Genomic DNA, 16,511 nt, shown 5'->3' on the forward strand with positions numbered 1-16,511 from the left:
GAAAATGATAAATGCTGGAGAGGATGTGGGAAAATTGGAACACTGTTACATTGCTGGTGGAGTTGTGAACTGATCCAGCCATTCTGGAGAGCAATTTGGAACTATGCCCAAAGGGCTATAAAAATGTTCATACCCTTTGACCCAGCAATACCACTTCTAGGGTTGTATCCCAAAGAGATCACACAAGTGGGAAAAGGACCCATATGTACAAAAATATTTATAATGGCTCTTTTTGTAGTAATAAAGAATTGGAAATCAACGGGATGCTCATCAATTCAGGAATAGCAGAACAAGTTGTGGTATATGAATGTAATGGGATATTATTGTGCGATAAGAAATGGGGATGATACGGACTTCATAACAACCTGGAAAAACGTACATGATATAATGCTGAGTGAGCGGAGCAGAACCAGGAGAACATTATACACAACCACAGATATATGGATTCTGTGATGACTAACCCTGATAGACTTTGCTCTTCTCAGCAATACAAGGTGCAAAGACAACTCCAAAGGACTCATGATGGAGAGAGTTATCTACATCCAGAGAATGAACTATGAAGTATGAATGCAGATGCAGATGCAGAAGAAGAATGCTCTCCTTTTTTTTTGCCTTTTTTTTTCTTTTGTTAGTTTTTGTTTTTGTGTTTTTGGTTTTGTTTCTTCTTTCTCCTGATTCATATCATTGGTCATAATTCTTCTTTACAACTTGACTATTGTGTAAATAAGTTCAATGCGAAGTTATATGTAGAAGATATATTGGATTCCATGCTGTCTTGGGGAGGAGGGGGGAGGGGGTAAGAAAATCTGGAACTCAAAATTATGTGGAACTGAGCATTGTAAACTAAAAATAAAAAAATCTTAATTATAAATAAAAATTATATATATGAAAAATAAAAAATAAAAAAAATTTAAAAAAAGAATTCCATTTCAGAGGATAATAGCCAGCATTTCTAGGTGCTTTAAGGTTTGCAAAACATCTTACACATCTTAATTTCTTACCAGAATCTTACTTATCTTACCAGAATACTTACTCCAGAAACTATTATCTTCCAGAAATCTCTTTTCCTGGAAGATCATGGCAACCCCAGAATTCCCATAGTGGAAATATCCTCTACCTCTGGCCTTTCCCTCTGGTTGGATAGCTTCTCCCAGCACTTGTCATTTAAGAAGAGCACCTAGGACAGTTGGCATTCCTTTCTCCTCCGGCTGCCTCCTCCCCTCCTGGCCCCTCATCTAGTCCTCCCTCTTTCCGCTTCCTTTTATTTGTCTTGCCCCCATTCGAACGTAAGCTCCCTGAGGGAAAAGGCTGGTTTTTCCTCTACGCTTTGTGTTTGAATATTCCCAGCCTTGGCATCTGACCGGGCATATAGTAATATATAGCAATATAATATAATAAATGCTTGTCGATTGACTGGCTGATGGAAAAGTACAGTTTGAGAGATGCCTTCAGGGATATCCAGATGAAGATGACTGCCAACCGGCAGTTAGTGATATGGAGCTGGTGCTCAGGCGAAATTAGGATAATTTTTTTTTTTTTTTACATTTTCATATATCCTCCAAATTCCTTTCCTCCAACTATCACTTGAAAATGTCTCAGAAATTCGTTTCCACCAGCGCAGGGAACGCCCACCCCAGAGTGCGTTCCGCCAGCGCATGTCCGGTGCACGCGTGCGCGAGAGGCTCTCCTCCTCCAGCCCCCGCCCCCTCCGCCCACGGTTCTTCCCAATCTGGGCTCTGCCGCACCCACGCCCGCGGCTGCTGGCTCCGGTTCTTTCTCCCTCCCTCGAGCTCGGCTCAGAGCCCCGCCCTCCGTGGCAGGGGGCGGGGGAGGGCGCTCCTCCTCAGTTCCTCCGGCAGCCGGCTCTGCGGCTGCTCTTCCGGGTCGAGGTCGGCGGGGGGGCTGGGTTGGGCAGGGAGGTTCATCTTGCCTCCGCCGGCGTCGTGTCGGCGTTTCCCCCGTTCCCTCGGTCTGCGGACTCCGTGTTGTCGCCACCGCCGGGCTCTCCTTTTGGGCTGGCGCACCGGCGTCTGGGATCTTGAGCAGGGCCGAGGTGAGGAGCCGCGGCTCGTGGGAGGAGGCGGAGGAGGAGCCGTGTGCCGAGGGCACGGAGCGGCCGCGGCCATGGCGTACGCCTATCTCTTCAAGTACATCATCATCGGCGACACAGGTGAGTCTCCCGGCTACGGGTGGGCAGGGAGCGGGGAGGGGGCGGGTGGGCCGCGGCCCCCGGAGCTCCCCGGGCCGCGGGGCCGAGCGCGATTGGCGGCGGGTGCCTCCCTCCCCCGCCTCCTGCTTCTCCTCCGCCCTTTCCCCTCCTCCCGCCGCGGCTCCATTTCCGCAGTGCTGGGGCCGGTGACGTGGGCAATGCGAGCGGCCGCTGCGGCCTGGCCCGCCGGGCCCCCGCGCAGCCCAGGCCCGGCCACTCCCCGCACCGGGCTCCGGGAGGAGGCCGGGGAGGCCACGTGTGACCCCCGGAGGCAGCTGCCGCGGAGGGGTGGGCCTGGCCTGGAGCCCCCGAGCACCCATCCCTCCCTCCTGCGGCCCCTCCCCCGGCCTCCGGGCAGGTAGAGGGCCCGAGACCGGCGGGGTCCCGAGGCTGTTGGCTGCTAGTGCATTTTTCACTAGAGAATCATTTTCCGTGACTTTAATGGTTATGTCCACTCCTGCCACTGCCGTTCCTAGGCCGGGAATGCTTTAGGGCTGCCTCTCCGAAAAGGGAGTGGAATAGCCTTTTACTCCTCTTAAGGCCAACAGTGTTTTTGATCTTAGGACCCTGGAAAAACCTTTTGAGGTCAGCAGAGTGTCAGACTGGGTCCTGAAGATCTTTCCTAACTGCTGGCAAGTTACTGAAAACAGTTGCTACTGCCAGTCGTGGTTTTTTGTTTTTACTTTTTGTGTATATCGATCCTATTAATGTGTAACAGACATACTAGGATTTAGGAAATACGGTTTTTCAAAAGTTTTTACATAATCCTATTAATGTGTAACACTAGAATACTAAGATTTGGGAAACATACCATATCCAGTTCTAACTCAGCCACGCAAAATTCCAATGAGTGTCTCTCACCTCTAGGATCAAATAGAAAATCCTCCCTGTGTTGTTCAGAGCCCTTCATAACCTGGCTGACCACCTGACTTTCTAGTTTTCTTAAACCTTACTCTCTGTTCCCCCACCCCCACACTCTGCTGTCTAGTGACATTGGCGTTCTTGCTGTTCCTTGAACAAAACATTCCATTTCCCGACTCTAGGTATTTTCACTGGCTCTCTCTTGGCTTGAATTCTCTCCCTTCTTATCTTTGTCCGTTGGCTTCAAGTTCCATTTAAAATCCCACCCATAGGAAGCCTTTTCTGATTCATCTTAATGCTATTGCATTAAGAAGCCCCAATTCATTCTGTATAGATTTTGTTTGTACTTAATTATTTGCTTGTTGCCTTCCTCATTAGACTGAGCTCCTGGAGAGCAGAGACTAGATTTTTTTTTTTTTGCCTTCCTTAGTATCCTTAGTACTAGTTGACTATTAAGTCCCTACTATGTGTTAGGTGTTGTTGCTATACTACCAAAGAAAAAAACTCCTGCCCTTAAGGAACTTAGGTTCTCTTGGGCTGATCAGGAGGTAATTTATGGGAGACCAAACTTCCTTTTGAAGCAGCTGGAAACTTAAAAAGTGTTCTTAAAATTATACCCCAGGATTTGTTAGATTTATTGTATCTGAAATCAGTTCACTTAATACTTTTTGTTTTGGTATTGCTTTGAATCTAATAAGAAAACAGCCTTGTTCAGGTGTTACTTAACTTGGCGTCACAACTTCAACTATTAATATACGAGAGTCTGATTTCAGTGGTGACTCTTGCACAACTTTGGATATATTCTTGCAATGGCCTCTGATGATGTGTCAGTACTTAATAGTAAATTCACAAAAATCCCTTAATTGAACAACAAGAGGCATTAAAACACTTGGAGAATCCTCAAGTTTTTAAGGGGTATGGGAAATAAATTGTTTTCATGATAGTATGCTAGATAATTCAGTTTCCTGGACTTTTTATTTGGTAACTCATACAAATTTCTACATTTGCTGTGGCACACCGGAGCATGAGGGGCGGTGGGGAACTTAGGCAGTCAGCCAAAAATAGTCTGTCCTAGTGGACAGGGATAGGAACTAGGAAGGTGAGAAGTCTTTGAAGATATCAGATGTTAGATAGTAATAATGAGAGATAGACATGTGGTTGCCATTGGAGAAAGGGATCTATCATTAGATGTTGTGGGTTGAATTTATCCAAAGCAGTCCCAAAGCACCCTGTTTATTCTCACCCAAATCTTTTCCTTTTCCCTGGTCATTTAGTTACTAAAGTCATGTGATTTTCATAAAGGCAGGTCTCATTGTGTCACTCTTTGAATCGATCAACTTCAGTGGTTGTTGTTACCTTCAGGATCATTTTAAACTCTGGTTTTTAAAGCCTTTCACAACCCTGGCCTTGCATACCTTTTGAACCTTGTTTGTGCATTATTCCCTTTTGAGTACCCTGCAATTCAGCCAAGATTCTGCAATTTTACCTCTCTGCCTTTGCATGGGCTGTGCCTCATCGTGGATTGAACTCTCCCTACCTTAACCTCTTAGAATTAACTTCCACTAATTGCCACCTTTTCTGCATGAGACCTTTCCCTACTTGCTTTAGTGCTTCCCCTTTTCCCTATCATTATTTTGTGTATATATAGCATGGTATGGTGATTAAAAAACTGGTTCAGATTTCACTTGATATACTTTCTCTGTGACTCTGAAAAAGTCACTTAACCTCTCAGTTTCGTGGGTAACTCTCTAAGACTAAGTGCCTAGATGTCAGTCTTCCTTGATCAAGGGAGTTTTCTCACCTGCAGATTCCTTTTACCAGTGGAATCAAAGGTCCAGCCCCCCATCCCTTATATGTATATATGCTCTCTTCTCTGATAGAATATAAACTCCTTGAGGATAAGCACAATGTCTGGCAAAAGATAGACCCTTAATACTTACTGATTATGCATGCCCAGACTACAACTGGTGTTGCAGTTAGCAAGCATTTAGTGCTTAATATAAAAGCCAGGCATTGTCCTAGGTGTTGGCTATACAAAGGCTTCAGCATTTAGGGTCCTGTGTGTAGACTGCTATGCTAGGGCACTGGGAAGTTGCAATCCACCTTAGTCTTGTAGGTCTTGCTTATTGAATAAAAAGTAAAAAAAACTCCTTAGCTTGGTTCATTCTTAGTTTCCACCAACTAGCCTGAACCTTTCCAGCCTTATTTATGTCTTACTGGCGAAACACTGTATTTTAGACAGTCTGATCTATTTGCCACTCCTTGAACACAGATTGTACTTTCTTGTCCTATGTGTTTTTCTCTCCTTCAAAAATCTTCCTACTGCTTAGAATCACTATTGTAAATGATAAGTCAGATGTTGTCCGTGAACTTTTCCTCCACACTCTCATACCACTTAGCTTGCACCACTCATGGTATTTCATAAGAACAGAAATTTAGAGCTTGAAGGGACCTTACGGATCTAGTCTAAATCTTTTTACAGATAAGGAAAGAGGCTCATAGAGATTAAATGACTTGCCCAAGGTCACACAAGTAGTAAGTAGCAAAGCCAGAATTAGAACTCAGATTGATTCCAAATCTGTTTCTTTGCACCATTCTCAGTCAGTCGGCTAGCCTTTTTTAAGTTCCTACTATGTGCCAAGCTCTCTGAAGTGCCAAGAATCCAAATACAAGTAGAGAGAACTCCTCCCCTTTTTAGGGCAAGGTATAGCAAATCCCTGAGTGAGGATTTGAGAGGAATGAGGCACAGCTAACCTACTGGAGGTTCTGGAGGAGTCATCCAATCAAGGATTGCTGCAGGGACAGAGATATTTCCAATGTTAGGATTCCAGTGCTGGAGGGAGGTTTCTAGATGAAGAACCTTGGTTGTGGTAGAGAAAGCCCTGGGTGCAGCCTGGAAAGGAATGAATACTTCCTTCACATACTGCCTTATATTGTTAGCATTTGTGGAGGTGTTTCCCCCGCCTCCTTCTGTATTGTAAACTCCCTGATGAAAAGGACTGTTTTATACAGCTTTGTACCCCATTCTGTGACTAGCACAATGCTGCTCACATACATGCTCGCCAAATACTTTTTTGAATATAATAGGAGCAGAGAATACAGACGTACATATGGTAGCAATCTGTGAAAAGTGAAGATAAAGCTAGTTTCAGAGAAGTTGAGCTTGCCAACACACACACACACACACACACACACACACACACACACACACACACACACACATATATATATATATATTCCCCCCCCCCCCGGGGTTCTTTGGTAGTACTATTCAAAAAACATTGTAGAACAGTTCCAGTTCTGCTTCTGACTTAATGCTGTCTGTCTATATTCACTGATTTCTTAATGCCTCTGTTTCCTCGCCCATAAAGTAGATTTCCTCTGCCCATTTTTCCTTTCACAGGAATAGTGAATTTAAATTTTAAAATGTGTGACTACTTCATACTTTTCTTAAGCATCATGTAATTATTAACCTTCCTCCAGAAGGTAAAAGATGAAATAATTTAGAGTATACCAAATATTTTTAATCAGAATAGTTGATGAGGTATTAGAATTGAACTATTTGTGGTAGTTTTGATTATGAAGCATTCTTGGACTATATTAACAATGCAGCGCCTCCAGTTTTGGCTATCATTATTTCTCCTGAAAAACATTTTAGGAAAACAGAAGTGGATAGACTTTCATCAGGAGAACCTGGGTTAAATTTGACTTAGGCCATTATCAAGTCACTTAACTTCTTAATGTGCCCCTGGCAACGTAATGGGAGCTTTCAAAGCAAGAATTCCCTTAACCCATTAAATAAGTTGTATGTATGCAGAATTGAAATTTTTATCCTTTGAAACTTAGGCTATCAGGTACAGAGAAATAGAAAAACTTGTGGAAACCTAGGATTTGTCCTCCTTGATGTAAAGAAGGCAAATCTGATGTGTTGTATTCTTTTTTTTTTTTAAGTTTTTATTGGTCTTTTTTTTTAACATTGCCATAGTTTTTCCCCATATCTTTCCCCCTCCTAGAAAGCTGTCCCATATAACAGGTAGTATTTAAAACAAAAAAGGGAAAAATTAGCATAACTGATTGGTATATGCAGGGTGTTCCTAAAGTCTGGACACATAGGAAAAAATGCGTATTTTCAAGAATGAATGAAATTTTTAACAACATTTTATTTAATTGGAGTATTAACAAATAATATCTTCAATATGATTTCCATTATTTGTGATGCAAAGGTTGATGCCCTTTGCAGGGTTCACGTGAACTCAATGCAATGACTCCAGATTGCTGTCAGTTTTCCTATGAGTCCAGACTTTAGGGACACCCTGTAGAAAAAATCTAAAAATATATGCAATGTGCTATACTTGTGAATTTCCCATATCTGCAAAGGGGGTGGGTTTAGGAGTATCTCCTCTTATTGCTTCTTTTTAACCATACTTGTTCTTTATAATTTTGCAACATTCACTTTTGATTTTGTGTGTGTATGTATGTGTGTGTGTGTGTATGTTTTTCATTTACATTTTTGTAGTCTTTATATTTTGTTTACTTGAATGCTTACTTCACTCTATCAGTTCATGCTTCTCTATATTTGTCACATTATTTCTTTTGGGGGTTTTTTTCCTTTTTTTTTTTTTTTGGTGGGGTTTTTTTTGAAGGGGGGAAGTCAGGGCAGTTGGGGTTAAGTGACTTGCCCAAGGTCACACAGCTAGTAAGTGTGTCAAGTGTCTGAGGCCAGATTTGAACTCAGATCCTCCTTCCTCCAGGGAGGTACTCTACTCACTGGGCCACCTAGCTATCCCACACATTCATTATTTCTTAAAGCATAGTAGTAATGTTCCATTATTTTCATGTACCACAGTTTGTTTAGCCATTCCCCAATTGATGGACATCTACTGTTTCCATTTCATTACTGTCACAAAAAGTTCTGCTGTAAATATTTTTTCGTGGTTGGGGACTTTCTTTGTTATCAGTGGCCTCTTTGGAGTATAGCCTAATAATGGAATCTCAGGGTAAAAGTGTACTGGCATTTTATTAAATTTCTTTGCATGATCCCAAATTACTTTCCAGAATGGTTGTATTGATTCACTACAGCTTTACCAACAGGGCATCAGTGTGCCTATCTTCTACAACCCTTATAACACTAATTATACCGGTCTTTCTTTGTTTGTAATTTGCAGGATGTGAGGTGACACTTTAGGCTTATGTTCATTTGCATTTCTCTTACTATTAGTGATTTGAAACATTCTTTTTATGTGGCTTTTTAAATTTTTATTTTTTTTTTTATTTTGTTCATATGTTTTGACCACTTTTGCATAATGGCTTTTTTCTTATATTCTTAAGGAAGTTAGGACTCAGTTATACTCTTTGATTCTATTATTTATTGATCTTAAACTTTTATTTTCTAGCATTTTAGTTTCTCTAAGCAGAGACTAGAGCTAATTCTTGCCGCCTCTTGATATTTTATGATTGTAGTATGTTTTTATTTTTTTTTTGTAGTATGTTTTTAGACACTCAGAAAAGCTGTGTATAACAATATAAAGTTCAGAAAAGAAGCACTTAGCCAGAATTATTGATTCAGATGAAAAACGATCAAATAGAAATAAAATTGTTTTTATATATGACTCATATCTATATTTCTGAAATGCACCATTCCCTGGATCTGCTAAAATTGCATTATAGTGCTGTTTAACTTTGAGTTGTTAATTTGTTGGCTTCTAAATATGCTATAAAAAATGGAAGCATCATGGTGCAGTGGACAGCTCTTGATCTGGAATCAGGAATCAGAGAGTCCGGAGTTCAAGAAGCAGCCCTGCCACTCTGCACTTCTCCTTTCTGCCCTTTAGATTCCTAATCTCCAAAATCAGTGGTTTATTAGCTGATTTTCAAGTTACTTTTTAGCTCTAAACCCATGATCTTTGATCTCATTGATATAGTACTTTTTTTTCCTAGGATGCAGAGCACAACCTATTCATGCCTTTGTGCATCTTGTCCGTGTCCTCTCATAAATTTTCCAAAAAGAATCCAATCAACATCCTTGGCAGCTTCCTCTAGGGCTCTTGATATTCTATACATACCAGTGAGGCACAAGGGTTATTCAGATATTGCCACTTAGCTGACCTTTTCTTTTTATACATTTCTCTAACATCCTTTATGCCGCTTTTCCTAGGAAAGTCTTTGTAACATGTTGCAGCCTGCTTATTCCCACTTTTCTGATGCTCTTTGGATGACTCTCAACTTTGACTCTTCAGAGACTCAGCCCATGACTCAGATTCATACAACGTCACTGGAAGAATATTACAGTTTAAAAAGATGGTCCGTTTTCCCGGGAAATAACCTGGGGTCATTAAAGTGCTGCACAATTTTCCAAAAGCAGTTCAGTTTATTCTTCCTCTTATTCAGCTTTTGGTAAATCGATCTATAAGCCTTTTCTCCTAGTTCTTACTATGTGACAGGCACTGTGCTAAGTGCCAGAGATAACAATAAAAGATTGAGAACAGTCCTGCTCTCAAGGAGTTACATTCTAAGAAGGGAGACCACATATACATAAATAGGTATATATAAGATACCTACTTAGTAGACACAGGGTGGGCCTAGGGGGAAAGTCACTAGCAAGACTTGAAGGGAACTAGGAAAAGGCCTCTTCCAGGATGGGCCTTTGAGCTGAGTCTTGAAAGAAGCCAGGAAATCTAAGAGGAGTATGTTATGTGGGAGACCATTCCAGGGATAGGGATTGGGGAACAGCCAGCCAGTGGAAAGGTACAAAGATAGGAAATGGAACATCATGTGTGAGCAATAGGAAAGACAGGAAAAGACCAAATTGTGAAGAGCTTAAATGGTAGAATGTACACTTCATTTGTCCATGAAAGTATTGTCTTGGGATACATATACTAACAGACTCACTCTGACTAACTCTCGCTGTGTTAAAAAAAGCAAAAGAGGTGTTTACTCCCTTCATAGTCTGGCTTCACAGCCTATGGTTCTAGGTTTGTTGCACTGTACTGTTTTTCATTCACCTTTAGTTCCAACCAAACTGGCATACTTGCTGTTCCTTACACATAACATTCTTTCTCTAATCTCTTGCCTTGGCACTGTCCTCCATACCTGTAATGTATTTCCTTCTCACTTCTACCTCTAGGTATGGTCTTTAATATTTCAGTCACATCCATTTTGAATTTATTGTATAGTGTAAGGTGGTTGTCTAGTCTTAATTTCTACCAGACTGCCTGATTAATGGTTTTCCAGTCATTCATATCAAAGAGTTCTAGGTAATTTTATGTTTTCATGTTTGTCTAACACTGGATTATTGAGTTATTTCTGTTTTTTTTCTTACCTAGTATATTCCACTCATCTTTTTAATCAGTTCCAAATAATTTTGATGATTGCTGTTTTATAATATCATTTGAGGTCTGAAAGTGCTACTCTACTTTCAATCCTATATTTTAAAATTATTTCCCTTGATACTCTAGATTTTTTTTTCACTCCTGGTGTATTTTGTTCCTATTTGTCAGGCTCTTTAAAGTATCCCTTTTTTGGTTTAACTTAGCACTAAATCTATAAATTAATTTTGGTAATATTGTCATTGTTTTTATGTTGATAGGGCCCAGCCATGAGCCACATATATTCCTACATCTATTTTAATTTTTTATTTCTCTAAGGTACATTTTTTATGAGAAGTATTACTGTTGATTTTACTAAAACCATAAGATTCTACTAAACTTTTCTGTACGCAAGATAAAAATGTATTCATTAATGGGAAACATCCTTATTAATAAGTTCCCAAATCCATTTGAGTATTTGAAAATTAAAAATACAGGCACTTTTAGTCCAAATGGTTAGAGGGTAAAAAATTGGTAGTAGGAAGTTCTCTACTCAAAATGCCAGACCTAAATCTGAAAACAATATCCACAGCACCACCTACAACAACTAAAAGGAAACCCAGTGATTTCCTCTCCAAACTTTGTCCAGCTTAATAGTTATTATATAGGATGAAAGATAAGGTCTTTTGCAAGAAGTCCTGATGGCCATATGATAAGGTAGCTAAGCTGAGCCATGGATAGAATGCTGATCCTAGAGTTAAGAAAACTTGAGTTCAAATCCTGTCTCAATACCTGTCAGGTATGTGACCTGGGACAAATCACTGAAGCAAGAATGGCTCACTTTCCTCACTAGGATGATGGGGAATAATATTAGCACCTGTTTCCCAGAACTATTTTGAGGATAGAATAATATTTGTAAACCTCTTTGCCAATCTTAAATTCTTATATGAATGGTCCTTTTTATTATTCTGAATATTTTTTTATCATTTTTATTTAATATTTTAGTTTTCAACATTGATTTCCACAAGATTTTGAATTACAGGTTTTCTTCCCATTTCTACCCTCCCCCCCATTCCAAGATGGCATATATTCTCATTGCCCTGTTTCACAGTCAGCCCTCCCTTCTGTCACCCCACTCCCTCCACGCCCATCCCCTTTCCCCTTCCTTTCTTGTTGGGCAGGATAGATTTCTATGCCCCATTCCCTGTATATCTTGCTTCCCAGCTGTATGCAAAAAACAACTTTTTTTTTGAGCATCTGCTTTTAAAACTTTGAGTTTCAAATTCTCTCCCCTCTTCCCTTCCTTGCCACCCACCCTCCCTAGGAAGGCAAGCAATTCAACATAGATCACACATGTATCGTTATGTAAAACACTTCCATAACGCTCATGTTGTGAAAGGCTAACTATATTTCCTTCCATCCTATCCTGTCCCCCTTTATTGAATTTTCTCCCTTGACCCTGCCCCTTTTCAAAAGTGTTTGCTTTTGATCACCTCCTCCCCCATCTGCTCTCCCTTCTATCATCCCCCCTTTTTTTAATCCCCTTCCCCTTATTTCCTGTGGAGTAAGATACCTAATTCAGTGTGTATGTTATTCCCTCCTCAAGTTGAATCCGACGTGAGTAAGATTGACTCATTCCACCTCACCTGCCCCCTCTTCCCTTCCAACAGAACTGCTTTTTCTTTCCACTTTTATGTGAGATAATTTACGCCATTCTATCTCTCCCTTTCTCCTTGCAATTATTCCTTTCTCACCCCTTAAATTTATTTCATTTTTTAAAAATATCATCCCTTCATATTCAACTCATCCTATGCCCTCTGTCTATATTCCCTTCAACTCCCCTAATACTGAGAAAGGTCTCATGAATTACACACATCATCTTTCCACGTAGGAATGTAAACATAACAGTTCAACTTTGGTAAGTCCCTTATGAATTCTCTTTCTTGTTTACCTTTTCATGCTTCTCTTGATTCTTGTATTTGAAAGTCAGATTTTCTGTTCAGCTGTGGTCTTTTCATTGACAAAGCTCGAAAGTCCTCTATTTTATTGAAAATCCATATTTTGCCCTGGAGCATTGTACTCAGTTTTGTTGGGTAGGTGATTCTTGGTTTTAATCCTAGCTCCTTTAACCTTTGGAATATTATATTCCAAGCCCTCTGATCCCTTAATGTAGAAGCTGCTAGATTTTGTGTTATTCTGATTGTGTTTCCACAGTATTTAAATTGTTTCTTTCTGGCTGCTTGCATTATTTTCTCCTTGACCTGGAAACTCTGGAATTTGGCAAAAATATTCCTAGGAGTTTTCTTTTTTGGGATCTTTTTCAAGAGGCAGTCAGTGGATTCTTTCAATATCTACTTTACCCTCTGGCTCTAGAATATCAAGGCAGTTCTCCTTGATAATTTCTTGAAAGACGATGTCTAGGCTCTTTTTTTGATCATGGCTTTCAGGTGGTCCAATAATTTTTAAATTATCTCTACTGGATCTGTTCTCCAGGTCAGTGGTTTTTCCAGTGAGATATTTCACATTGTCTTCCATTTTTTCATTCCTTTGGTTCTGTTTATAATATCTTGATTTCTCATAAAGTCACTAGCTTCCACTTGTTCCAGTCTGATTTTTAAGGTGGTATTTTCTTCAGTGGTGTTTTGGACCTCCTTTTCCATTTGGCTAATTCTGCCTTTCAAGGCATTCTTCTCCTCATTGGCTTTTTGGAGCTGTTTTGCCATTTGGGTTAGTGTATTTTTTAAGGTATTATTTTCTTCAGTATTTTTTGGGGTCTCCTTTAGCAAGTCAGTGACTTGTTTTTCATAATTTTCTTCACTCTCATTTCTCTTTCTAATTTCTCCTCTACTTATTGCTTTTCCAAATCCTTTTTGAGCTTTTCCATGGCCTGAGACCAATTCATGTTTTTCTTGGAGGCTTTGGATGTAGGCTCTTTGACTTTGCTGACTTATTCTGACTGTATGTTTATATCTTCTTTGTCACCAAAAAACGAATCTAGAGTTTGAGTTTGAGTTCGTTTTTGCTGCCTGTTCCTGCTCCCAGCCAACTGCTTGACCCTTGAGCTTTTTTGTCAGGATATGACCGCTTGTAGAGTAGAGAGTACTTTGTTCCAAGCTTTAGGGTCCAAACACTGTTGTTTTCAGAGCTACTTCTCCACTGGCACCCCAGTGCTCCTCCTCCCCCAAGAACTGCCAACCAGGACCTCTATACAGATCCAAACAGGGCACAGCAAGAGAATTTGCCTTTGTGCCCACAAAAAGCTCCTTGCACTCCCGCTCTAACTGGCTGCTAGATTCCTCCCACTGTGTGAGCCAGGTGTTTTGACATCCCAGCTAGCAGCTCCTGTGGGGGCCTAAGATCCCCCCACAGCCAGCAGCCAGGAAAGCACAGGTTCTTTTTATCTGCTTAAACAAGGAAAGCACGTTGAAGGGGTTGACCAGCTTACTTTAATCCAGCATTCAGTTAGCACACAGACAACATTCATTTAGTTCAGGGGAAAACGCCAGCATTCAGTTGGCATTCAATTAGTTCAGGGGAGCAAAGAGACAAGCATCAACAGACAGGCCAAATACAGATTACAGTCAGCTAGTTCAGGGGAACAAAGATCCAGTACCCTGAAGTTCAGAACATTCATTTAGTTTGGGGGAAAACAAAAGCACCACCCTGAACTTCAGAACTAAATACAAACAAATTACAAATATCAACAGACAGACCCAATACAATTCATAGTTACCAACATCTGGGCTCAGCCCGAGAGCAAGGGCTGGCCCAGAGTCACGCTCCCCACTGCTCCCATGCCAACCGGAAAAGGAAAGAGGGCTCAGCAAGCTGTCCTCTCCCCTCTTAAAGAGTTTTTGACATCATCAAGTGCCACCTGAATGACCAGGGCTGATTGGTTCTTGAGTTGGCCCCTCCCCCTAGCGTAGACTAGGTTAACACCCAATAGGCCATGGCTCTGGAGTTAACACCTCCCCTCAGCCAGCCCCATGACTCATCGCACAGGAAGTTCTCTTCTTCCTGGCATGGTTTCTGGGCTTCCTGCCCCGGAAGAGAAGCCCCAGCACCCAGCGAGGCTCAATGAGGTAAGCTGAGTTACTCAAAGAAAACAAAGGCCATTCTGGCCACACCAGGGACTTGGGAAACAGCTGATGCTGGAGCTCTAGAGGCAGCCTCAGGAGCTTCCTGCTGCTGCCACTGCTATACCACCTCCTCCACCCCCAGGGCTGGTGGCCGGACTACTGTGAACTCGATTCCGCAGTTTCCTTCTAACCTGCTGTTTGGCATTTGTGGGTTAAGAAGTCTGGTAACTGCCACAGCTCACTGATTCATGGCCCCAAGGCCTGTTCTGGCTGGCTGACTCCAGGTCTGGTCTGTCCTGGCATGGCTGTGCTCAGCTCCCAGCACCATGCGATAGGACCATCCAGGCTCTCCTGGGCTGTAGACATGTTTCCTTCTGCTATTTCGTGAGTTCCACAGCTCTAGAATTTGTTCAGAGCCATTTTTTACAGGTGTTTGGAGGGATTTGGGGGAGAGCTTAAGCAAGTCCCTGCTTTCCAGCTGCCATCTTGGCTCCACCCCCTTCTAAGGAACATTTTGTAATTGGATCGGTGTAGAGTCTACTTGGGTAAAGTGATTCCCAGGTGTTTTTTACACTTTATAGAACTCTGTTTCTATTATGGTCTCCTGAATTTTGTTATCACTATACAGGAGTGCTGTTGATTTTGGTAGATAGTACACGAGTTTTTAAATTGTTTTCATCACATAAACTTTTAGAACTCCTGTATCTGCCCTGGTACCTGCCATATCTTTCTTTCAACATCATCTTTCAATTCCCCAATCCCTATTTTCCCTCTGAACAATACAGCAGATTTTTGAATTTATGTGGAAGGAGCATGAGGAACACTCCAGAGGTGAAGAGAAATGGCTGAATTAAATTAGGCCAGGTTTTCTGTCACTAGTCTCCATAAATTCCCATATCAGTAGATTACTCTATAGAGTATTTTAAGGGGCATTACAATAGACTTATTCCTTATTGCCCCTTGACAAAACCTTGACTACTATTTTCTTTATTGATTTTATTCTTAAAAATACATGGCAGTTATAGGTGATTTTAATCAGAAGTCATTTGACTTTAATGCTGACAGTAAAAATGGCCCAATTGCCCTTGTTCAGCTCAATGAGTTTTACTTTAAAACTAAGATTCTGTGTTCTCGTGAACCTCTGAGGTTTGGCATATAACCTAAAGTAGCTATGGCATTCCTTTGCAGTTTGTTATCAATCTGCCATCCATATATTTATTTCCATGTTTAAAAATATATGTTCTGCCTCTTAACTCAGGATAATGAATTCTACATATTTTCTATCTGCTATGTGAAATAATAAAGGATATCCCTAGCCATTTTAGGGGGATGTTAGAGATGACTGTGAATAGTATACTTTATTAAGTGTGCAAAATTAGGCACTAACTATGAGACAGAACTTTGGGTTATGTGTTTCCTTAAATACAGTGTCCCAGAGGTCTTAGTCTATTAAGGCTACTGAACTTAAAACCTCAGTGAGAATTTTGGGACATCCTTTATTTAGAACTTTGAAAACAAAATCTGTTGAGAATTTCTACTTTGTTCTCTCTTTAAGGGTGTTCCTTTATTCTCTTGTTCCCAGATTTGGTAACTTAAGTCCACATTTACTCTATATAATTCATTATTTTAAAAAAAATCATATCTCTTTTCAACCTTCACCGTTCTAGACTAGTTTTAATCTGGCCTTATGCCAAGATCTTATCTTACCCAGCTTTATTGCTGTTCTTCACATAACATTCTATCTTACTGCCTTTCTTTCTGTCCTCTTGCTTACAGTTCACTGCCTTTTCATCTCTACCTCAAGCACCAACTCCTAAGAATCCTCTCCTTTTCCTCCCAGCTGCTATTGCTTGTCTCTCCTACCCACCCAAAATTATTCCATTTTTACTTTGTTGATGTTTACTGAAATAATGTAAGTTCTGTGAGACTGGAATGGTTTGATTTTTGTTTTATTATGCCTAGCGCCTAGAATACAGTGGGTACTAAAGAAATCTTCATTCATTTACTGATTTGATTTATTCCCTTGATTATTTTAATTAACTTCACTTCCAAAATATA

General features: G+C 40.8%; 1 protein-coding gene across 1 annotated transcript in view; it reads left to right on the forward strand.

Moving 5' to 3' along the window:
- The first annotated feature begins 1,663 nt into the window (after positions 1–1,663).
- RAB2A (RAB2A, member RAS oncogene family) overlaps positions 1,664–16,511 on the forward strand; it is a 116,434-nt gene continuing 101,586 nt past the window's right edge. The window contains exon 1 of the mRNA XM_036755046.1: positions 1,664–2,170. Coding sequence (XP_036610941.1) covers positions 2,125–2,170 — 46 coding nt within the window. The 5' untranslated portion in view covers positions 1,664–2,124. The remainder of the gene's footprint in view (positions 2,171–16,511) is intronic.

This window comes from Trichosurus vulpecula, chromosome 1, assembly GCF_011100635.1.
Source record: "Trichosurus vulpecula isolate mTriVul1 chromosome 1, mTriVul1.pri, whole genome shotgun sequence".
In the NCBI taxonomy this organism is placed as follows: Eukaryota; Metazoa; Chordata; class Mammalia; order Diprotodontia; family Phalangeridae; genus Trichosurus; species Trichosurus vulpecula.